At 35.1% G+C, this 26,334-nt stretch overlaps 1 protein-coding gene across 1 annotated transcript; it reads left to right on the top strand.

The window, feature by feature from the left end:
• Positions 1–928: 928 nt before the first annotated feature.
• On the top strand, positions 929–26,106 carry LOC145693433 (uncharacterized). Its single transcript, XM_081769426.1, has 2 exons — positions 929–1,691; positions 19,651–26,106. Exons 1-2 carry the CDS (start codon positions 1,348–1,350, stop codon positions 20,918–20,920), a joined length of 1,614 nt encoding a protein of 537 aa, XP_081625552.1. The 5' UTR covers positions 929–1,347; the 3' UTR covers positions 20,921–26,106.
• The last annotated feature ends 228 nt before the right edge of the window (positions 26,107–26,334 follow it).

The following is a 26,334-nucleotide window of genomic DNA, read 5'->3' as shown; positions in this document are numbered from 1 at the left end:
CTGAGTCCATCATCCTCGAGCGCAACCTGCGAAGTCCTTTGTTTCACTCTTAATCTCGATCAAGCTCTCTCGTCATTGTAAAGTATTACTTGGGGCTGATTTACTTTGTCAACGACTTACGTAAAAATTACCAAAACATCCACATCAACAGCACTGTTTTTACTGGTTGTTTACGTGGTGTTAAGAATATCAAAGTTTTCTTAAAAAAGTATATTACTATTTATATTTTCCAAAGTATAATGGGTTCAGGGCTCAGCGTTGTTCTAAAATATTAGCTGAGTCATTCATAGCACACACACACACTTACACTGAAAAACTAGCTGTTGCCTCTCATTACTTTCCTTTTCCTCTTCTTCTACCCTGTCTTTTAGCACCACCAGGCGGCAGCACGATCAATGAGAAACATATACCACACAAAGCATACGAATTCAGATGAACGTCACATAACGCACTAACGCAGAATTTGCGTTTATACCAAAAATATTTTAAGCAAAATTTTGGTACAGTTACATGGTTGGAGTTCGAAAGGGGCTGTGCTGGTGAGTGCCTCGCGACTGGTGGTGTTCCGTGAGTAAGTAGATTAAGTGGGCCCTGTGATACACCTACACTACACTTACACTTTCTGTTCCATTTACACGTACATACATCCCCTTCATTTTTACACTCTTTCTATTTTCTATTTTCATTTTATACTTCCCACTTTTCTCTACTTTTTTTTTGCCCTTTTCACCTTGGCTTTTTGCCCACCTGAACTTCCTTCCTGATTTTGACTCTTTTCCTGACTTGTGTCCTTTTCCCAATTGTGTCCTGTATTTTATTCTATTTTCCTTTTGAATCATGGGTCCTCTGACTGAGGTACACATTAGACCATTTTTGAGTGTAGCACATATGAATAGTGAGTTGGTGCACCGGCCTATTTGACCGATAATGGTCTACGACAAGACAAGATAACCTCTGGTTCCATTTCCGAATCCACTCTCATAATCCACCTGCACTGACTAAATCTACTTTCCTTTCGCTGAACGAATCCGTTTTTAATTGTGCCAAAGTCATTACGGTTCCTTTCAGAGATTCGATCCTTTGATTCCACTTAACGATTCGTTCTTTTTGATCGAATCGTTCCGTAGGGTACCTACTCATCATTGAAAACAGTAAACGATGGAGGTATTCAAACAGATTGTTTTCTTTACAACTAGCAATTATTCTGTTTTATTATGTATGTTTTGACAGCAAGTATGAAGTTTATTCTGTGAACTTTCTTGTAAGACATTTCACGAACACTGATACAATAAAGAAATATATAACTATCAATTACAATTCTAATTTTGTTTTAAAGACGAGCTAAACATGGCAGACGAGACTTGTGTTAAATTAGAATTTATGTGCAAAGAAGAAATCGATGGTTTTCCTGAAGAAGACCCACTCGAAGGGAAGGGGTGGGTGACTGATACAGAATTTATCTTGTCTACAACGGAAGGTGATCAAAGAATAGAGATGGATGAAACTATAACATTTTCCAATGTGAAATTAAATGTTGATATCGTGAAATCAGAACCAGCAGTTGAAGATTTTGCATGTGAAAGGAATATAGAAACACTAAGAAATGTGGGGACACAAGAGACTTTGGCGTCGTACTCTAACAACTACAAAGATATAACAACGAGAAACTTAGGTTCACTTTGGCCAAATAGGTAGTGTTATTATTTTTATATAGAGAATATAGGGCCTATGTTTAACAGAAGGGGTCTAGCTCTTTTTTTCTAAAAAAAGAAATGTTTTCAATTTTGGTAATTTCTGTTCACATCAAGTTAGTGTAGTATATTTTGTGTATGTTATGTTAATGTACGGGGAAGCATAATTTTCCATTATATATATCTAATTTCTATTATTTTTATTAAGATTAGTTTAGCACAGGTTAGCTTTGGTTAGGTTACATTTGGTTACGTTATGTTACGTCTAACTACTTGCATCATTCATTTCTCCTGTAAATTTTGTGTTTCTTTACATGCTTCTGAACCCCTTCTGCTAAACATGCTCCAAATATTAGATTGATAAGGCACACAGATTCCTAAGTATTATAAGTAAAATGCAATATTTCGCAACAAACATTAAGGTATAAGAGATATTTCGAAAGAATATATTAATTTACAGTTTGGAAGTGATATGGCACACATAGATTAACTGTATACATAAGTAATTGATCTCGTGTAATGAGATAATGCGTGCAGGTTTACTTTCGGCACACCACTTTTAAGTAAATTTTTGATAAATTTCAATTCTTTCACTAATTTCCTTCTCATTGTTACCTGAGATATTTACGCATGGCTACATGAACGTATCCCACCTGACAAGATAAATTTAAAGAGAACTATTAGCCATCCTGACTTCCAAATATAGGATTTAGCATAGGGAAACTTATACTAACAACATGAAGATTACGGTGCAGAAAACAATATCAACCTGTCCTAGGTGGCAACTGAGAAGCACGATTCCTATCTGGGTAAGAGCAGGTAAAAGCTTGTGGGTCCACGCGATAACGTAATTGTGCGTTTCTAGCTGCAGGGACGATGAGTTGATGCGTAAGCAAGGGTAGTGAAAAGTAGTGATTTTGCCAATGATAGAGTTTCAGTAGAACTTGGTATCAGGATAGTAGTGCTCTATTACAAACATAAAATAATGCTAGTGTACCCTGTGCAGATACACAAAGGCGGTCGAATATTGTATCTAATAAAGTTATCTTTCATGCACATTTACGTATTTTGTCCATCGTAAAACACTAGCAATGAATTTTCGCTAGTAATCCTTCACTTGTTAAGCTAAAATACTTTGTATTTATACTATCTCCTGTAGGACTTTGTTCCTTATAAAGATGCCTTTTTCTGCAAAGTATGAAACTTTACCTGCAAGTCTCCAAAATGGTGTGTGCCAGCAGCAGATAACTTTTAGTTATTCACTTATTGCAGTTTTAACGCGTGTACATATTTATACGATAGTCTTTTACATTTAAAGGCTTTAAAAAGAAAGAAAATGGGTTAAAGTACACTGGATTGAAAGCAGTGAACTATAGTGATTTCACCCACGGTTTATCACGGAGGCAGTTAAGTTCGACTTTTATGGGTTCCCAAACAGATTACCAGAACCCAATGTAGATGTAAATTTGAAACAAGAATATCTTGTAATACACCATTTCAATGTCACAAAGCAATAGTTATCTTATAGGCCCTATACGAAAATGAATTTTAGACTGTTTGCCTGGTATGCAAATCTACAGCATTGATTTGTTCTACCGTAATTCAGGCCATAGGCTCTCTAACATTGTGGTCCATATTCTAAGCGGCAAAACGAGGCTTTGAAACGAAAGAGTTAATTTTAAACTTACAGTGTGAAGGAAGGTGTTACGAATTTCGTAAGTTAGAGAAGTGATAGTTGGTAAGTAAACTCACTTCTGAAAGCAACGTGGGTCTGCATCCCGGCAGCAGCTCATATGGTTCGGATTTCCATGTTAAGCTATAGATCCGCGTCTCATATAGTCTCACTGCTGAACGCGATACTAAGCTCAAAATCGAATGGAATAAAACTAAGATAACATACACATTTGAATCACATATCAAAGAAAAGTACTATTGAGTTGAACAACTGTGTAGGAAAGAGTTAAATATGAAGATAATCAAAAAATGTTTTTATTGATATCGTGTTTTTAGTTTTCCGAGTCGCTGGGACTATAGTCCAGTCAATAAAGGCAGAAAATATGCTTTTGTGGGTACTAATTAGTACCAAGCTGAAACTTTGCTAGTTACTAGAACATTATAAGGGGATTATTTCCGTAAAAGTCCCCAAGCCTCTCTTTCTTGCTTTCCCCCCACGGCCCTAAACATGCAAACCTGCATACCTACATTAAAATGTTAATAACTCGATTAAGACATCTCGTATCAATATGATATTTTTAATGTTAGGTTCCTTACATTACTTTATTTAAATTATATCCGTATGTGTTTTTAGCTAAAGTAAGTATATATGGGGCTATTGAAATAAATTGCTCGAAAAGTAGATTTTTCAATATTATCTTCAACATTTTTGTTATTATTAATAAAAACCTGATTACGGTGCAATGAAATGGTTCAAATAAAACTTTTAGCTTGTTTTATTAGGTTTAGAATTATATACACATTAATATGTTTATACGAATGGGAATGATGTCCAGAGAGTTCTTACCAAATGACTCCTGCCAGGCCGGCTAGTCGCGCGCCATAATCCGGCTTTGACACTGTCTACCTTCATGCGTCAGTTTCAATGACAGATTTATGAAGTTTGTTTGTGCTAGGCGATTTTGTGAAGTAAAAGTGAGAAGTATATAATGAGTATCCAGTATGCGCTTTTTCCTGTAAGTTTTTTGGTTTATAATTTGAAATATAGGCATATATTACTGCGACTTGCAATCATAACTACAACGTAAGATTTTTTATTTTACATGCTCATAATAAATTTAGATTTTATGTTTGAAAGATCCACAGACAAATTTACGTTAGGTTTAATTGCGAAATTGCATTTTTCAACTGTAAGGCAAGCATTCAAAGGTTTAATCACTACACGATTATCGCAGTCAACTTAAATAAAATAGTATAAAATATATAAGAAAAATATCCCTAGATGAAAATCCAAATGTGTTTCATTTCAAGCATTGAACTTCAATTTAAAATGAATATCTGTTTATAATATTTTGGGATTATACAATATATAATTATTTTCGAGTTTTCAAAATTACTGTTTGTTTTTCTCAATATCACTTACCGTAATTAATTACAGAAAGTAGAAAGTAATGTTCCTAATTTTAAACTTGAATCTTCATATTCTTTTGATTAATGAACTTAACTCAGTATAATATACGATATTGATAAAAGTGTAGTCATTTCATATTGTTCCAGACTATTTGAGCAACATTAATAATATATATATACATATAATTATGATTTCATTTGTGTAATTTGAGGAAATGAGCTTAACGTAGACACTGTAGTTATAAAAATGGTGTACACTCTGTCATTAATTCTAGTGTACAAAGAAGAGGTAATGTGTATGAAAGTTTACGGAGAAAGTGTATTAAGAAAATGCAAATTTTAAGAATACGGTTAATTCAGGAGGGGGGAGGTCTTATTCCAGAAAGTCGTGACATATTTACATCGCAAGTTACAAAATAAGAACTTGAAGTGAATTCCAAAAAGCTGAAAATAAGTGGGTTGTTATAAATCACTTTCTCATCTTTGTTGTGAGACCTAGATCGTTTCTGTCATCCATGTATACAAGCCTTGCTCTAAATCTACATCGATTAAACTGTTCAGAACATTTCATAAACATATTCCATCAATCGGAGTGTGAGCATCTTACCATGAAACCACAATCTACCTAACATCGATCATTAATCCTGGCTCCTCAGCTATTTATTAAGATAGGTTTCTCCAAGATGTTTTTAATAATGTTTCCGTAAATGTGTGAAGTCTTGATAACAAAGGCACTTTTTGTCCTACTGGAGGAATTCACTGTGTCACGCCAGGTACCTGTGTCGGATAACAGTTAAAGAATTCCAATTGAGTCTTTTGTTAACACCACACATATCCTATAGTTGAAGACTTAAGTGAAATTCAACAAGTAAGATTTCTTCCGGCCCAATCTTCACAATATCTGTTTTCCTTCAACTTTATATGGCTTGTATTCTTACAGTCGCAGTCAGAATGAAGTGGATTTATGACTGTCATAATGAGAATTTCGAAAAATTGACCAGCCACATATATTATGGCTATGTTGCTGTTGGTCAAAGCAGAAAATGAAATCAGTTGTAGTGTTGATGGAGGATTTTTTATTTATTATGTTCCTTGTACTTAAGGAAATGTTACTCAAAACTGTAGTAACTACACTAAGTGTTCACTGAATTACGACCACCTATCTAATACTTTGTTGGACCAGGGCCGCGATAGGTCAGTGATAGAGCGTTTACCTCTGGTGCATGGGGTCCTGGGTTCCATTCCAGCCCGTGCCGTGCACTTTGTGTTGGACAAACCTTGTACGTCTGTTTTCTCGGGATACTGCCGTTTCTACCACTATCTTCATTTCACCATTTTATTCATTTCTGATAATTACCGTCTCCTTTAGCCTAGCCGGCATAAGCCTGGGACGTAAAACTTAAATATTTCATTTCATTTTTTGTTGCTCCACTTTTGCTCAGAAAATGGACTGAACACGACGTGGCCTTGTTTCTGGTAGTTGTTGATATGTTTCCACAGGGATTTGATACCATACATTCCTGATGGCATCCCATAACGAGCCCCGAGATGTTGGTGCAGAAGTCATGGTGAAAAGAGCTCGTTCCACAACATCCCACAAAGGTTCTATAGGATTAAGATCCGGTGAGATAGGGAGCCAATTCATATGCTAGTTCCACAACCCTCGCAGGACCAAGCGTCAACCCGTTTCGCTGTGGACCAAGGGGGGGTTAAAAAATGTCTACCGTATTATTGCACTTAAATGAGATTTTATTGTTGTGAAATTTAGTATAATTAACAAATACGCTTTTTCATATAATATTTATGATTGTTTACATGGATATTTAGGCTTATTTGTATGTAACTGTATGCTGAGTATTATTTAATAAAATTAATCGGACGGGTGACACCATACGTAGCTTTCATATATTATTATGTGAAACTAATACTAAATTTATAATCTTGGCAATGTTTACATCACACTAATTTTGAGTTCTTGAACAATGTATGCCACTGTTCATATGTTATTGATGTAAATAACTTTGTAGTGCAAAACTTTTCACGGAGTATTCAATCGGAGCTTTCAGTGTCGAGCTGACAATTTTCGCAAATGTTTACTTTCTCTCTATGTTTCCCACAAACAAATCTGCTGAATTTGGTAAACACGATTGTTGTTTTAGGAAGTTTTTTTTTTTTTTTTTAATGTTTCGTTCTCGCCTGGGAGTTGCATACATGACACCTACCTTTGACTGTTGTTGCAGACCGTGCACTGTTCTGACGATGTGTGGTGATTTTTCTCTTCAGTACGTTTTCCATTGAGGAAACAATATTACGCTGCATACCCCTAACATTTTTGGTGCGTTCTGCAATGTTTGGCTTGCTGAGTTCAATTCCCAGTTCTTGAAGAAACAAGCGCCTTATATTACGTTTTGTTTTATTCCAATCAGGAAAGTTCATTGTGTACAAGGTATATGGGTTCATACAAGCGATGTCAATAAGCTTAAATAGACGGATAGTGGCCATCTCAGTGTACTTCTCTTGGTGCTGTATTTACGTGACATTTGGTCGATTGTATCGGCACCACCTTTTGTTGCGTTATAGAATAAATTTATGTCTGATTTGTTCTTTCCCTCAGTATCTGATATCTTGTCATCATTATGTTGAGTTGACAGTAGTAATAGAAGTTTTTCGGTTTTTCCTTAGCTACATAGGACACTATTGTTACCGGAGGCTTTCCACTGTTGGGATCTGTGAAAGCAAACATATTAGAATGTAGTTCCCTATTGTTAATGAATTTCAGTTCCTCAGGAATGTGTTTCCTATTGCTTGGTAATGTTCCTACTAATGTAAGATCATAGTCAGTGTACAAATCTTCAGCCAATTCTACAGACGTGTTGTACCTGTGTGTAGTGACATTCCTACCTGTATTCTTTATAGAAGTGACGAGTCGTTTCACTACTTCTTTTGGTCCTCTTAGGCAGTTGCTGTGCCCTCTTCCTTACCGGCATACACTTCCATATTATAAACGTATCGGTGATCACAGTCAGCTAAAATCCTGATGAGTATACCGTATTTGCCAGGTTTCTTTTCATAAAAACTTTGAACTTACAATTTCCGCGGAAAAGGAAAAGCATTTCATCAATAACTGTATTAGTTCCAAGTTTACAATACTTCGGAAACGTGTCCTTCAGAAGGTTGAACACTTTGCGTAAAGGTCCAAATTTGTCCTTAGCTTTCCTTTGCTCTCTCGTAGCCTTGTCATCAAACCGAAGAATTTTGAGGAGAGAACGAAATCTGTTCCGACTCATGCTTGCAATGTATACAGATCGTCCTAAATCCTCAGACCACAAATCGTGATAGTCTAAGTTAGTGTCAGGAGCTCCTCCGTGGCTAAGCGGTTAGCGTACGCGCCTTTGGCGTGGGAGACCCGGGTTCGATTCCCGGCGGGAGCTCATGTTCGGATTTCACGTTAATCAGTAGGTCCACGTCTCATATAGCCTCGCTGCTGAAAGGGACGCTAAACTAAAATCAACTCAATCAACTAAGTTAGTGTCATCATTTGCTCCCATCAGAATAAGCACTCCTATAAGCGCTAGCGCTTCACTTTCATTGGTGGGATCAATATTTCTCTAGATGCTTCTTCATTGGTATGTTGCACGATTTCTGATAGAATTTCGTCTGTGAAAAATTTCAGAAAAGATTCACGAATATTGTTTACAACACCGTCTGGCTTTAGTCCACGTCGTTCACGTATAATATTTTGCTTTGTTCTTCGTAGACAAGGTGGTGCTTTATCAACGTACACTCTACCAGATTTGCTTATGTACTTTGTAGAAACATACGTTCCCTTGCTATCGTTCACATTCGGATTATCACTACATTTTGATGTTACCGATTCCGAGTCACTGGAATGGTAAACTTCTTCGTCACAATCATAAATGTTTTCGATGTCACTTACATGGTTCTCGGTCTCACTTACATCTTCTTCTAAACCACTTAACTCAGTTTCACTCACATCAGAAGAAAGTTCCTCCACTATTTCTTTTTCCGACAAATATCTACTCATTATTATCTTGTAAAAGAAACACATCGCACTGAAAACTATACAGACAGTTCACAGACTGTACAACTGTTCTCAAGGGAGTATCACTCTTGTACTGCTAATGGCGAAGATGTAGACAATCATTTGTCTACTATATGAACACAGTAGCCAGCTAAAAGCAGAAATTAAAAGAAAAATATTCCAAAATTCAAGGTACTTAATTGGACCAGGGGGGGGGGGGTTATTTTGTGTCCACCGTCGAATTTTGCTTTTATTATTAAACAACGAAACAGAGGAGAAAGATTTCTCCCATCTAAACAATTATTTTAGATACTGCCACAAAATAAAAATATGGAGAAGGGGCTCACAAATATTCAACATCAAAACAACGATATTCAAAAGTGTGGACATTTTATAGCCCCCTTTGGTCTTTGAGGGTTAAATGAAGCAAATGCCGTCCTTGGTGGCACCGTGCATTGCCATCCTAGAAAATGTCGTCTTCTTGTGGGTAGAAGTGTAGCATTAAAGGATTACGTGATTCTCTAACACCTGCAGGTACACAGTGGGTGTCTCGTGGTCTACACACAGCAATGCTCCCAGTCCATGCAAACAGAAGTATCCCCAAACCATACAGCTGCCCGTACAGTACGCATTATTCACGAGGATCCATAGCTTCGTGCTCTTAGCGCCACACATGCACACGCCCGTGCGCGAGGAGTAGCACAAACAGTGATTTATCGGACAAACGTACCCTTTTCCAATCATCCATTGTCCAATCAGCGTGTTTCTGTGCCAGAGCGCGACGAAGTCTGCGGTAACGAGTCGTGAGTTGTGGGTGACAAGTGTGTAATCTGCTGTGGAACTGCATGCATTGAGTGGGATATGGTGTTGTGCATCCACCATTGTGTTGGTCACGTAATTCCTAAATACTGATGGTTCGTTTAGTTTTCGCGAGCTATTTGACGCGACGCTCGTCCCGGGTTTTAAACATCTACGTCTCCGTAATTCCATCTCTTGGAGGCCGTTAACGAATTTTCTTTCCACACCTGCATTACACAGGAACGGTCCGACAAGTATTTTTGCCTGGGTATTGATATACCTATTGCTCGGGTATCCACAACCATCCCCTATTAAAATGCGAATAAATACAGCCCACTTCCCATTATAACAGTATGCTATCTGCCAATTTGTAGCCTCGAGTGTGTTCTTTCTCTGCAACACTACCTTTCGGGCTGGTCATATAATCATCTCGGCTACTGTATTGTATTGTATTGTATTTATTTCGTCCTTTTTTCATACATTTAGCACTGTATTGCAATGCATATGAAGTGGATACGTCATTTATATATAAACACAAAAGTAAAAAGAACAATAATAATGAAAATTACACACACTAGGTTAATAATTAAACATTACACCTTACATCTTATCCATTACATTTTGCATGATATTATTAAAAATAAAGTAAGAGTAATTATTACTTGCAGTGTATGTAGAAATCCTTGAACATATATCAAATGCTAAAAACAAGCAACGACAGTGGTTACTATAGATATTTTTTTTTTTTTTTTTTGTTAGCAATTCATGTATTCCTCTATCGAGTAAAAGCAATGTTTTAGTAAATATTTCTGTAGTTCTTTTTTAAATTTATTAACAGATTTTTGAGTCTTTATATCTTTGGGAAGTTTATTGTATAGCATGATACCCGCGTATTTACACCCTTTTTCATATAATACGGTTCTGTGTTCTACAATGGAAAAGTTTTGTTTGGTTCTTGTATCATGATCATGTTTTTCTTCTACCCGCGTAAGAACACCTTCTAAATGTCTCTTTACAAATATCAGTAGATTTAAAATGTACAAACAAGGTACTGGGAGTATACGAAATTTTTTAAATATTGGTTTGCAGTGATCTTTTGGTTTAGCAGCCGCCATCATTCTTATTATTCGTTTCTGTATTGTAAAAATTACCTTGGCTTTGTGTGTATTTCCCCAAAATATAATGCCATATGTTAAATTTGACTGGAATAATCCAAAGTAAATCGTTTTTAAAGTAGACTCTTTTAAAACATTTTTGAGTACTTTAATTGCGAAATAAATTTGATTTAATTTTTTACCAAGTTTAGTTATTTGTACATCCCAGGAGAGATTTTTATCTATCCAGATTCCTAAGAACTTAGTGGAGTTCACATAGTCTATTCCGTTATTTTCAATTGAAATATTAACAGGCTGCGTATGTTTGTTGCGGATATGATGAAAATTGATTGCTTGTGTCTTTTCAATGTTTAATTTAAGCTTTTTTTCCATAAGTAGAAGCTTTGCTTTGTATATACTGAAACACAAACAAACTATTTGCTGAGCAAAACAATATATTCACATAAAAAACTACATGCGTGTTACAGTTTCGCCAACTAACATTTTGGCTTCATCAGACACTATGAGATACATGAGACACGTGCAGTCTTATATACACACAAGAGCTGAGACATCTTGCTTCTGATTGGCTCCTGGCAGCAGCCAATCCCCTTCAAGTATTCTAATTTGTATTGCCCTATACGGACGCTTCCTATCTTTTGTAAATTACACATTCATAGAAAGGACGATCTTAGCACAAATAATCTAAACTAACAATTAATTGACATAAATAACTAAATAATTATATAAAAAATATAAATAAATAAATAAAAAATATACACATAAATAAATAAATATATAAATAAACAGATAAACATACAATACGCTTAAAAAGACGACACACGCATACAGTATATACACATACACTATACAATAGGGTGGAGTGAAATAGTGGTCAATTTTTTTTTTTTTTTGGAATTAATTTTTCTAATAGGGCGGAAAAGTTGCCTTACCATTAGAGTACTGTATCACAAAACGATTAGTCTCCTTAATTAATTCCTTTGGGTGCCACACGGGACTTGAAATTTGGCTGAAATCCAATATTTTTATCCGTATTGGTAAAAGGGACAAAATTATTTTTTTCTGTATTATTTTTTCTAATAGAGAGAAAAAGTTGCCTTGCCATTAGAGTACTGTACCACAGAAATATTAGTCTCCTGAGTCATTTCCTTTGGGTGCTATACGGACTTGAAATTTGGCTGAAATATGTATTTTTAACAGTATTGTGAAATGAGACAATTTTTTTTTTCTGTTCGGAAAAGTTGATATACAACAATATTGTATCACAGAAACCTCACTCCTCTGAGTCAGTTCCTTTTAGTGTTATAGATTCAGAGGGCTCAGCCCCTCTATTCCAATTCCAATTCCAAAATTCCTTCCATTCCAAATTATGGAATGGAAAAAATGAAAATTAATTCCAAAAAAAAAAAAATTTTGACCACTATTTCACTCCACCCTATTGTATAGTGTATGTGTATATACTGTATGCGTGTGTCGTCTTTTTAAGCGTATTGTATGTTTATCTGTTTATTTATATATTTATTTATTTATGTGTATATTTTTTATTTATTTATTTATATTTTTTATATAATTATTTAGTTATTTATGTCAATTAATTGTTAGTTTAGATTATTTGTGCTAAGATCGTCCTTTCTATGAATGTGTAATTTACAAAAGATAGGAAGCGTCCGTATAGGGCAATACAAATTAGAATACTTGAAGGGGATTGGCTGCTGCCAGGAGCCAATCAGAAGCAAGATGTCTCAGCTCTTGTGTGTATATAAGACTGCACGTGTCTCATGTATCTCATAGTGTCTGATGAAGCCAAAATGTTAGTTGGCGAAACTGTAACACGCATGTAGTTTTTTATGTGAATATATTGTTTTGCTCAGCAAATAGTTTGTTTGTGTTTCATTTTAAGCTTATTTTCTTTAATCCACTGAGATAGTTTATGAAGGATTTCATTTGCATTACCTTCAACATCCTCATTTGTGTTCCCTTTTACTATAATATTAGCATCGTCTGCATAAAGGGATAGTTCTGCTGGAGCAATATTACAGGGTAGATCGTTAATGTATATCAAAAATAATAATGGACCTAATACGGATCCCTGTGGCACCCCACATGATATTTCTTGTTTTCCTGATGTGTAGTATGTAGTTTGGTTTGTATCTTTGTTACTGTATGTAATTTCTACTACTTGCTGCCGATTTTCCAGATACGATTTAAACCATTTGGACGCAATGCCTCTTATTCCATAATCTTGGAGCTTTGAAAGAAGATTTCTATGTGACACTAAGTCAAATGCTTTGGAAAGATCAAGGAAAACACCTATACATTTCTCCTTACTATCTAAACTTTTATGTACAATTTCTACAAAATTATATATTGCTGTTTCCGTTGATTTCCCTTTTAGGAAGCCATGTTGCTCGTGTGTAATTAGATCATGTTTAAGTAAAAAGGATGATAGCCGGATACTCATTATGGTTTCTAAAATTTTGGAAAAAGTTGAGAGAAGTGAAATAGGCCTATAATTTTCAAGCTCTGATTTGTCGCCTTTTTTATAAATTGGTTTTACTTTTGCAATTTTTAATATACTAGGGAATTGTCCATTTAAGAACGTCATATTTATGAGGAAACACAGGGAGTCAGCAATATATTTAATGCTTTTCTTTACAATACTTGGTGGTATACCGTCTACGCCAGCTGACCATTTACTTTTCATCTTATTCACCACTTTTATTATTTCTGCATTTGTAACTGGATGCAGATACATTGTATTGTTGCAAGTTTTTGAGAATATTTTCGTGGGCATTGCTAGCTCACTATTGTACGTTTTTGATAAGTTGCTGTAATAATTATTAAATAGGTCAGCTATTGTACGAGGATCTTTAATTACGTTGCCATTTTTAATTACCTCTAAATTACCGTCATCATTACGAGTGTTTACACTTAACTCGCTTTGCACTACTTTCCACAACGCCTTCGACTTATTATCGGATTTTTTAATGATTTTGTCATTGTGTAACTGTTTTGCTGCTTTCAGAACTCCTTTATATATGTTCTTATATCTTTTGTAATATGTCTCTGTATATGGTGATAGATTTCCTTGTGTTTTAGCCTTGTTAAGAAGTCTAATTTTTTTACTTGCTATTCTGATCCCTTGTGTTACCCAGGGTTTTGACTGTTTTCTTGAAGTTACACATTTTACAACAGGGAATGCTAGATTGAAATAGAATGTTATGGTGTCAATGAAGTAACTGAAAGCTTCATTGACCTGGTTATACAAGTAAAGCTCGTTCCAATTTTCTTCCCTGAGGAGGTGATTAAAATATTGTATATTTTCATCATTAAATTTTCTTTTGTACGTTACATTACTTGTTCTTGTATTACAAAAACTTTTATTGGGAGTTACATGTATATCGAGTACTTGGGCAAGGTGGTCTGAAAAACCACTGTTGAAGACGTCTACTGTGTTGTAGTTAAGGTGTTTGCTCACTATGAACTGGTCAATTGCGCTTTTGGAGCATTTTGTGATTCGTGTGGGAACTTTAACAACTGCCTCCATATTAAATGAATCTAGAAGAAGTTCTACCTCGTGTTTTATCGGCTGTATAAAATCTATGTTGATATCCCCGACAATTACGACAGTCTTCTTGATTTTTATAAAATAATTTAGTATGGTGTCCATCTTATTTATAAAGATTTCTATATCACTGTCAGGAGTTCTATATACACATACAATTACAAAGTTATAATCTACAATTTCTAATGCACAACTTTCAAAGTGTTTTTCTACATTTAAATATTTAAACCTAGTACATTCTCTCGTTTTTAGGTCCCTTTTTGCATATATACAAGCCCCTCCTCTATCTCTATTATGTCTGCAGTATTGTGCTCTTAGCTCAAATTGAGGAATGCCTAGGTATTCTAAGCACCCTGATTGTAACCAGTGCTCTGTTATACAAATTAAATGTACTCCTAACAGTCTGTCCAAAAGTAGTTCTTCTAACATGCTCTTTTTATGAAACGTAAACCCTTGTACATTTTGATGAAAAATGACTATATTATTGCTATTGTATTTGTAACCTAAGTTGTCAGACTGTATACTTTGATAACATGTCTGCACTCCAACAGTATCACTCTTACTAGACCGTAGATTTAATTTATTGTCAATTAGACGTTTATCAAAACTGGAATTTTCTTTACGGATGTCTTTGTTTTGGGTTGATGATCCTACCATAAAAAACAATCCGGACGATGTGTTGGAGGCTTTCTTTGTCTTTTTGATTTCCTATGTATATTGTCCTGATGTGATATAATTTCTTGAGGAGAAACAATGTCATTTGAAGCACCCCTATTTGCAATATTCGATTCTACACTGATATCTTCTTCATTAGATAGTATGGCATAATTTTGTCTTCCATTTACTACTCCAGAACAGATCGTTTCGTCGATTGACTTTTGCGAAAACTTACTGTTACATGACCTAGAAGGTGTGCTAATGCTTGTTTTCCTGTTTGTACTTACAATATTGCTAGCTTTTGGTTCATCTTCTACACTATTACTCGCTAACCAAAGACTGTTGTTATTTGTTGGAACTTTCCATGTTGCTGGAATAGCATGGCATATCTTCTTCTTGTTCTGGATATACTTTGCCAGTAGCTGGCTTACCTGTTTCTTACCTATCTTATTTAAGTGCATTCCATGCTTGGTGAAACAGTTTCTTCCTAGATTTGAGAGGTCAACAAAGGTTACATTAGGCTGACCTTTACATATTTTTTCGAATTTTCTATTCGTTGATTTAATTAAATCATTTACGCACGAGCTTTCGATTAGATCATATCTAATTGGAATGCCTATTACAACTATATTACAAACTTTATCTTTGAGTAATGACAGAGTACTGATTAAAACTGAGACAGAATTTTCACTTCTATTTGAATATACATCATTAGCTCCCCCATTATAATTAATGTTCCCGTTGTTTTTGAGTAGAGACTTACTTGTGTGGAGTCGTAATTCAGGGAGCACTCCTTGTACATTGAAAACATATGCGGAAGAAATGCCACTGTCGTTTCTAACGGTTATTGTGAAGGTGGAACGTGTTAAAGGAAAACTTTGATACCAGTACCAAGCTCTAAGCCTTTTGTGGTGCTCTCTTCTTGGAAACTTAGTGGGGAATACATACTCATACCGCGACAATAAGTGAAAATTTTGTGTTTACTGTGTGCTGTTGTGGGCTCCGTTGCATAAGCCTTGGTTCTAAGGCTAATGCAATAGTAGCCTACCACGATAGGTGCTATGCCAAAGAAAGTTGCACACAAGAGTGTAAGCTACAAGACGAACCCACGCTGGGTGTAATATTTTTTTAACTGCCATAAGTCTGGGTGTTATATTTAATGTAAAGGCGAAGGAGGAAAACATAAATATGATACTTTTTCAGAATAACAAGAGAGTGAGACAGAAATATAACAACAACAACAAGAAAAAATAAATAAATAAATAAATAAAATAAATCAGTTCTGTTCCCTTAAGATGGATCGGCTTCGCCCTTGGAGACTACCTTGAATAATGTCAAAATATTCTCTCTCTCTCTCTCTCTTTTTTTTTTTTACTTTCCTCCTTTTCTACACTTCTGCACAGGTGAGTAATTTATTTATTCTCCCATTCCCCTTGAATAGTCCCAGCACAGATTAACACTGAATCTCGAATCAGGCATCTGAGTTACGACATCGAATCATATTAAAGCGAAGTCACTCTGTTTACTCGTGCATCACTGTCAGATGTGGCTTTCTGACCAACAGTGTGCTGCATTCCAACCCAGAGCAATGGGTGTGAAGGTCCAACATATATGCTTTTGCTGAAGCGTTTGACCTTTGTACATTCAGACATAATGTGGTCCCTTATTCAGAGAAATAGAATCCTATTACTCTTTGGTGCTACGAATCGTTCGTACAGTGCAACAGCACGGTTGTTCAATCAGCAAAACATGTGCAGCCCGATTAGTGTTTCTTTTGTACGCCATTTCTTACTAAAATTCTTTACGATAGTCAGTGTGACCAATGGTCCAAAGGCTAGAAATCCTTGTGTTGCTACGGAGGAGACAAACATACAAGTGTTGGCGGAGCTGATTGTGCATCCTCAACAGTCCGTAACAACGGTGGCTCAAACGTGCGGTGTCACACAATAACACACGAAATTTTAAAAAGCATAGCTTTCATCGATACAAACTACTTATGGTCCAGAAGTGAAGAACATGATCCCATTTTGCGTATCTAGTTTTGTGAATAGATGTGTGAGACATTGATGCATGGGACAATTCTGCTGACAAATCTTTGTTTCAGCGACGAGAGAGTATGTTTTACTTGAATTGCAAGGTCAAGAGTCACAAGAGCCGATACTGGTGTGACAAATCCTAATGTACCCGTAAAGGCAACACGCAAAACCCACAGTCGCTGAATGTGTGTTCGGGTATCTTTAGTAATCACGTAATTTCGTCCCTCTTCATCGGCAGGATATTAACCTGGAGATGCTACAAGACTTGATTGTATCAGTGATTGTATAGGCAGTGGAAAAGAACCCGCAAGAATTTTGAAAGATTTCGCCAGAACTTGCTCCATCCGCCTTTTCTCTTTTGGCTATTTTAAGACTGGTATTTCGCACATAGCCCAACAGTATTCCGGAGTTGCGGCAACGCATAAGTGATATATGTCTTTCCGTACCGGAAAAAAAGACTTTTATCCGTGTACGAGAGAAGTTCGTCCAATGTTTACATTACTGCAGGGAAGTGGGCGTTGCACACTTCGAGCATCTCCTACATTATTGTGGTATGTCCCAGTTGGTACCATGTTTCTCTGTGAGTACAGTCTTGCAATATTTCTTCCATTTTATTTTACGGGTGGCCACCATGTTGCCTAGGGACAGGCTAGCGATATGCAGGTTCCAGGACTCGTCTCTACACGTGATAATCTTTAAAGAAGGTACAACAACATGGGGTTGCTATTTAGAATGTTGAGAGTTACCCCTGTAACCCACTTGGGTCCCCCTCATCAAGAATTCTTCTTATCAGAATAATGATGTCTTTTATGTCCCTTGAAGGTTACGAAGGGTTTCGTTTTTCCATCTGGCTTGGTTTCTGCAGGAGACAGGCCCTAGTGCTCTGTGTCGAACGCATTTTGACCGTGCTTTACAGATACCCACATGTTGGCTAGCGATATGCAGTTTCCAGAACTGGCTTCTACACGTGATTACCTTGCAAGGAGTTGCTGTTTGAAATTCTGAAGATACATCCGTAACCTTCTTAGGACCTCTTCATGGAGGATTTTCCTTATCAGCCTAATGTTTATTATGTCTCTTCAAGGTTACCAAAGATTTCATGTTTCTATCTGCCTTAGTTTCTTCATTAGATGGGTCTTAGTGTTATTCCTCATAATAAGTAAAAGTATTGTATCCACACTTTACAACAGTTTGGTTTATATTTAGCACACTGAATTATTGGAGAATGAATACTCAATATTCAAAAGTTGAAAAAAAAAATTAAAAAGACGCATGGTCCCGATTTTGGAAATCGATTAGCTATTATCATTTCCGTTTTTCCTGGTCCATAAATTTAATTTTGTTTTCCATTTTTTAATTTGCCGTGAGCCGAGAGAGTAACAAAATATTTTATCTATGTTACAAACTGATGTCTTTTTCATGCAAAAGCTTAAACTTAAATATCGTTTGTTACGGTCAATTGCAAGAATTTATTTTTCTGGTAGTTTTCTTTAGGTGAGAATTTTTTTCCTTTTTCGTCATACCTATGTTTGTTGCAATAGTTCGCAAGTTACATGATTATGCTAATTCTTATTTTCTGATTTTGTTTGTGTGATATTAAGTATACGTTTTCTTAGTACTGTTCAACACTCTTTAGGTTCGTATTTTTTCTCTAATTATAGTTCAAATTTTTCACTGGTCGTTTTTCTACATTTTGAAATCTGATATTAAAATTAACGTAACTTTATCTTTTTACGTACATTCTTTCGTTGGTAATATATAACTTGATTAAGATATTGCGATGTCAAAAATAAAAGACAGACTAAGGTTATATCGTCAATCAGTTAATTTATTAATATTACCCAAAATAGAAGATATGTATCAAGTATATTTTATTGAGTAATATGAGTAAATGTATCTGTTGAGAATTCACTATTTTATACTTTTAATTTACGTGTTCCTAGTTTAAGATAATATAAAATATTACTTGGTGTTAAAATTGCTTTTTTAAGGAAAATGTACGATTTTACTAATTAAATCTCCTTTTTAGGATTATTCACTGTAGCTCAACGTCACTAAAATATATTCTAGTGTCTCGTTTCTCCTGCTGTAGCTAAGCATTAAGTATATATCTATATGTGGTGTAAAGGTTAGGATTGTTTCTACATTGTTTTGATTAGTGAAGTTTTTATACAGTATTAATTAAGGAAATACTTTCAACTGCACTTGTCTAAATATACAAAAATATGAGTCTTAGCAACAGACGTAAGCTTACTTTTATGAGTATACTATGCTGTTTCTAATTGTAAATTAACAAGTTAAATGTAGCAGTGAACACCGTCCTAAGTTAAAATGAGTTCATAGTGATATAGGATTTGTGCCGAACTCACACATCAGGTATGTTTTTAGTTCTTCGTCACGTACTACCTTGTATATCTAATTATCCATATGTTAAAAATAAAAAAAATATCTGGTAATTTGAAAATTCATCCTTTGGTCGAATATTAATGGAATGGAGCCTAAGACAGAAATAGAAAATTCACAGACGTCTTCACATTTTTTTCTAACAAGATTTTTTTTTGAAACATCAATTGCACGTTTTTGAGTGTGAAGCTTTTAATGCATTTAACATTTGCTTTGTTATTTGATTTTATTTGTTGCTCTTTAAATGTTCTGTTTCCAGCGAAGAAAATACACATATTACACAAAGCAACACAAGTTCTGATCCATTGAAAGGACCACATCTTTGGCCCGATATAGCACTTATAGGGAAACAAGTTATCTCAAGTCGTTTATTGAGTGGGAAGAAGTTCGTCCAAAATTCAGATTTGGTAAGACATATTGTGACGCAATCTGTAGAGACACGTGATTCCAATAAACAGTGTGTTAAAGCATTTGGTGAAAAATTGTTTTTTCCGAGAAAGAAGTTAATACACAAAGGTGACAAATCTTACAGTCGTCAGGGGAATGAAGAGGAATTTGGTGGAGCTTTCTTTTCAACAGAACACTTAATAACAAATAACGGTGTTAAACATCACGTGTGTGAAGAACGCAGAAACAAATTTACACCAAAAGAGGGTTTGGAAAAACATATGGTAGAGCATAGAGATGAGAAACATGTGAAATGTGAGGAATGTGGGAAGCATTTTACACGAAAAGCACATTTGGCTGTTCACATGTTAAAACATAATGGGGAAACACCTCACATCTGTAAGGAATGTGGAAGAGCATTTACTCAAAAATCTAATTTAACATCCCACATGTTAAGGCACACGGGCGACAAATGTTATACGTGTGAGGAATGTGGAAAGGTGTTTACTCACAAATGTAATTTGGTTACACATCTCTTCAGGCACGCAGGCGAAAAATCTCACACCTGTGAGGAATGTGGTAAAGGATTTACACGGAAAACTGATATGATAATACACTTGTTAAAACACACAGGTGAAAAACTTAAAATATGTGAGGAATGTGGGAAAGGTTTCAGAAGAAAATGGGATTTAGATCAACATACAGTAACGCATACAGGAGATAAACCTCACATATGTGGAGAATGTGGAAAACGATTTACTCGAAAATGTAATATGGTAACACATATGTTACGACACAAGAGCGAAAAGACTCATATATGTGAGAAATGTGGAGTGGGATTTACTCAAAAAAGAGACTTGACAATACATATGTTAATACACTCCGGTGAAAAACCTCATCTATGTAAGGAATGTGGTAAGGGATTTGCACGTAAATGGGATTTGGTTAAACATACGGTAATGCATACAGGATACAAACCACACACATGTGAATGTTGTGGAAAGGCTTTTGCTCGGAAAGGGGATTTGGCAATACACATGTTGAAACACACGGGTGAGAAACCTCACACTTGTAAGGAATGTAGGAAGCAATTTACAATAAAATGGAACTTGGTTAGACATATGGTAACGCATGCACGCTAAAATCCTCGTACTTGAGAACTTTGGAATTAATCTACAGAAAATGATGACACAGTGGAACATATTGACGCACAAAGGGAAAAGACGCCACATGTGAAGGATGTGGAACAGAAGTTGATAGAAAAACACATCGGATAGGAAGTATATTCACTCACATGTTAAAAGACCTCGTATGTAATTAAAACAAAAACATATTGGCAATAATCATATTACCACATGCACTGGCGAGAAACACCATACATGTCTGAATTGTGGATTCAGATATAGTCTAAATTAGTCTTATATTTTTAACGTTAATACGAGTTAAGAAACCTTATAAAGAGTAAGATAGTATACTAAACAGTATCGGTAATTCTATAGATTCTGCTTAATCTACTTGCTCATCTGAAAGATACAGTATCATAAGAAGTTTCTCTTTGTATAAAAAATTTAGTCCTACAATTGGATACTTCTAGTTGGATTGATACTCTGAAATAATTATTGAGATATACCAATCGATATTCTTGTTTCTCGAAAATGTTCAAAAAATTGTCTAGTTATTTTTTCTGATCATCTAAATTTTTGCAGTAGAACAGATCTCTGATGGGAACTATGTGTAGTGCCTTATATAGCATAGGCTTCCTGAAGTAATATAGCTTTGTTTAACGAAGATCTTTATTAAACTCTGTTCAGGAGAACACTAGCCAACTCTCCCTCATGAGGTAGTTTAAATACAACGACAATTCTATCCATTTTCACTCAAATAAAACTACTTTGCCGGGTATTGGAAACACTACTTTCGATCTGAAAGCACAAATAACTTCATTCCCATCTAACTAGTCAATCAAAAGTGATCTTGTATACTCTATATATTTTAATCATTCCTTTCTTCGAACGAAAACGGCTAAGGATAGTTTTTCGGCACATCTAAATTTCCTATTTACAGCGTGGATCTATCTGCAGAGCAAACGAAAACCAACACATAAAAGGTATTCTTGGAAGAATACATCTACTTCTCTGAGTACAAGAAAGATCTACTTTTATCATTTACAAATAAATAATGGATTATGAACAGAAGTTTAACCTCTCTCTCGTTTCTGAAAATACAAAACAAACACAATGAGAATAAAGAAAGAACTTCCCCATCGAATCTATAGCTTGAAACATAACTAAGAAGGACATTATTAGCAGGCTAGTTAACAACGATTAGATGTTAAGAGACCCTCAATAGTCTTTCATGGTAGGAGAAATCTCCCATTCAGCTCACTTAGCCGGATTGTTTCTTTCGTACCATCTGGAATTTTTCCCTGGAGAAGACTTGCGTTTATCTACGGCTGCTATTAACGAAGAAAAGTAATCTAACATCTGAATCTATGTAGACGAATCAAGCGTTAGAAAGGTAGGTAATCCTGTTCACCAACGTATTGTTATAACCAGAATAGAGATGTTATCCATCTATTCTTTTTTCTAGGAGGAAGGTCTTTTCAAGCGAATGCCGAAACATTAAGAATATACTGTTACACACAACCAGATTTGGATACATTAATTTAATAACAATAGTAATTTAAAATTGAAAAATCTACACCAATATATAGGTATAAAACAATATATAAATTAAGAAAGCAATATTAATTCTAGAACGAACAAGCCTCTCAAATGTTGCTTGGAACACACTGGCGAGAAACCAGTTATCTCTGATGAGTGTGGGATGAATAATTGACTGAATTCGGTTTTTCCATATATATATCTTAAATATTAAACGTATCAAAAATGTATAAAGGAATCTAGTTGAAAACCAATGTTAGCTATTCATACGATAAGACACGCTGATTAAACCTCATACTCGTTAGAAATGTGGAAAGGATTACTATGACTTACAATTTTGCCATGTACATGTTACCACGAATAGTGAAAAGCCACGTAGTTGTAAGAAGGTTAAGGAGAGATGTATCCAAAAAATAAATAAAAAAATAAATTATAAAAAATGACAAGACATTTAAACATTCAGAACAAAATAATTATAGGGACGAAGGTGTCAAAAGTAACTTGGTCAGAAACCTTATTTGAACAGATCGTGTTAACATACACAGGAGAAAGCCTTACATATGTCAAAGTGGGAAAAGAAATTTTGTCAAAAGTTTAATTTGGCAGTACACATGCTAAGACAGGCGAGAAAATTGACAAGTGTCTGCAGTTATCGCGGATTGGCGAAGTGTCCAACTTGGGATGCGACATAATAAACAGACGAGAAACGTCAAGCACATTAGGATTCGTGGAAGTGGTTTTTATTAACATTGCATTTGCTAATGCACATATTAAATATCAAAGTGGATTGGTATCTTTCATGTCAAGTGCGCAGAAGGAGACTATTTGATAAGTCGAATTTGAATTTACACATTTTACTACACAAACTTGAAATACCCCATATGTCTAAGAGTACGAGAAGGGATTCGGTTAATAATCGAAGTCGACATAAGTACATTTTAAAAAACATGGATCAGAAAATTCCATGCACGTGAAAAGTTTTGAAAGACATGTAACTCAAAACCAAATCTGGTAGGTAACTGTTTAACAAATGCGATAATTATTCGCATAGTTGCCAAGAGATATGGTAAATAATATAACCATATGATAATGCTTTGAGATAAGGATTGTCACATGTCTGTGAAATGTTGGAAGTGATTTGGTCGAAAATCAGTTACCAGAAGGTATATGTAAACACAAGACTAAAACTTTACATGTAGCAAGAATATTGGAGGAGGTTTAGTGGAAACAGTTTTAGGGGTCTAATAATAATTCAGTAGTGGGAGATCAAAGTTTAGGAGAGAAACTTCAATGCAAACAGTCAGGCAAATAAAAATGCGAATAAAAGAAATTGAATTAAAATGAAAAAACATTTCCTCAACCGGAAAGTCTTCAGGTAAACGAAACGGTGTTTTCCTTTTAAAATGATTTCATTTTATTTTGAGGTAAAATAGAGACATTTGTTGTATTTTATTTTCTGGCGACATTGTATCGCAAAGTATCTACAACATGATTGGGCTTGATAACGTTATATTTTGCTATATCTTTTGTTAGTGAGTTTGGTAAATTAGCTTACGTTCTAATTTTCTTACTGAATTAGGTTATATTAGTTTGGGTTACGCAGTGGATTACACAAAATATCAAATTCGTCGTTTCATTGCTGGAATTGTTAAGTATATTTTATGTCTGGGCGGCTTTCTCTTAGTTTATCAATTTTCGATGCTTGCCGACAATTACGTATTTATATCTATGACTTGAAATAGACGCGTCATAACGATTAGCATGGAAAATATCACAGTAAACTAGTTGAAATAGTTGTTATAAACGTGACGGCAATATTGGTAATAGCAACAGCACGGGAAGTCGTCCATAGATAGCATGTGTCTGATGTTCAAAGAACGTATTTTTAAAACCAACTAGCATGTAGTAACATAGATACAACCAGTAGCTTGTATGAAATATGTATAGTATTTTTAGGCCTAGATCTCAAAGTATAGCCCATTGTTTTACCTTGAGTGCCTCGGTACTTTACAGTAACATGCTTTTAATTTTCATATTATTTTTGTTAATTGACTATAAGAACAAGTATAAAAATATGTAGCCAATAATAGTTTTGCTATGTGGAGAGAACAGATAAAATATATATGCGTTAATAAGTATGCACGTATATTTTCATCTTACAACAACGAATATAGTGGCCACTTAAAAAAGTTTTGAGTAACAAAGCTGAATACCACAGACAATTATTGTACTTCACTAAGAAGCGCTTACGATTTCTATCGTCAGCTTTGTTCGAAAAGATTAAAATAAAAAGAGGGAAAAATGGAAGCAAAAGTTAAAAACAATATTCACCATGAAGCCGCGGTGGCTCAGTTGTAGAACGTTCACCTCTGGTGCATGTGGTTTCTGGTTCGGCCCCAGCTCGCGCCAAGTGAACTTTGTGCTGGACAAACATCGTGTGCTTGGGTTTCCACGAAGTTCTTTTCCGTACCACTTTCTTCATTCCACCATTTCATTCATTTGCCATCATCATCCTTTCCTTTAGCTTAGCCGGCATAAGCGTGGGACATAAAGCTCAATGATTACATTTTTCATTTAGAATATTCACCACTTCAAATTGTGAATTTTTGTTTAGCAGGAAGTTGTTTCACTGATATTTTTATTTTTTTAGACCTGTCCTACCCATTCATTTTTACTGTCTATGCTTATTTTTTTCGAACAAAGCTTACAGAAATCCTGTTTTCCGAAAGTAATTAAAATTTGTTACTCATATAACCGCTCGCAAAACACATTGACATAACCACAAATTACCTACTAGTGTTACCATTCTAGATGAGCAGCAGTTCTTTAGTAAAATAATGTACTAGTTTTTCTCAAAGACAGTTTTCCCGAATATATTTAGGTATAGCTTATGAATAAGAACTTTTAATTCTGTGTTTGCATCCGATTTTTTTAAATTTATTTTTTTCTGATCCCAAACCACTCCATTTTAAAACGCTCCTATTATTTAATTTTATAAGTTTATTTAAGCTGCTTTGTTACAGAACGGGCCATTGTCAAAACGCTAGCTTTCTGATTACACCCGGCGGTAGGCAAAGTGCTTCCAATAGATAACTTAACAGACTTCGCTGTTATATCTAATGGAATAAACCTCAAAAAATTACCAGCGTTACCAGGTACCTGCGAAAGTCTGGAAATTTTATTTTGCTCACGAAAAATCTGATATGTCAAGAATTTAGGTGTTAATAGTACAAAAAATCAATGCCGTTGTTATTTCTTGTCGTTGCTTTTAACTTTGTAAAGCGTTGTGAACATACTTTACTTTTACTTCTTAACTCTTTAGTATGAAGAAGTCGAAGAACTTAAGTAGGTAAACTCTACTTTGTTGCACTGTCTTACTATTTGTGGACTTAGTGCCAATCTTTTATCCTGTGAGTACTAAAAATCTCAAGTTCATTATATGGATAAAGGAAGGTAACATAGGGTAGACAGTAGAGGGCAGCTTCCATTATAGAATTTTAAAACCTTCTTTCTTTCAGTTTGTTTGTTTGTTGCTTTGTAGCTTCTATTTTAGAATTGAAAATATAATTACAATTTAGAACCAAATCAAAGGAGGATGATATAATGTTTCTAGCAAGTTACAGAAGTTTTCAACTCGTGAATGTACAGTTTCATATGAGTAGTTTATTTACAAAGACGGCTTATCGCCCGCTGGGTTATTTTCTTATGCGTTTAAACGAAACTGCTTTTAAAAGAGAAATGTCCATGCAATATTCAAGCTGGGGTAAGAACGGCGTGGTCAATTAAGTGTCCTTTTCACTTTAAAATTGCAATAATTAGTATTGAGAACTCTGCATGCGCCAGTTGTTAGTATGGTTTAAACATTGACTCTCTCAAAATTTTTGATCGTCAAA

The sequence above is a fragment of the Thermobia domestica genome, chromosome 8 (assembly GCF_964235325.1).
Source record: "Thermobia domestica chromosome 8, izTheDome1.hap1.1, whole genome shotgun sequence".
Lineage (NCBI taxonomy): Eukaryota > Metazoa > Arthropoda > Insecta > Zygentoma > Lepismatidae > Thermobia > Thermobia domestica.
Note: the sequence above shows the minus strand (reverse complement) of the source record. Positions and strands in the feature narration are given on the sequence as shown.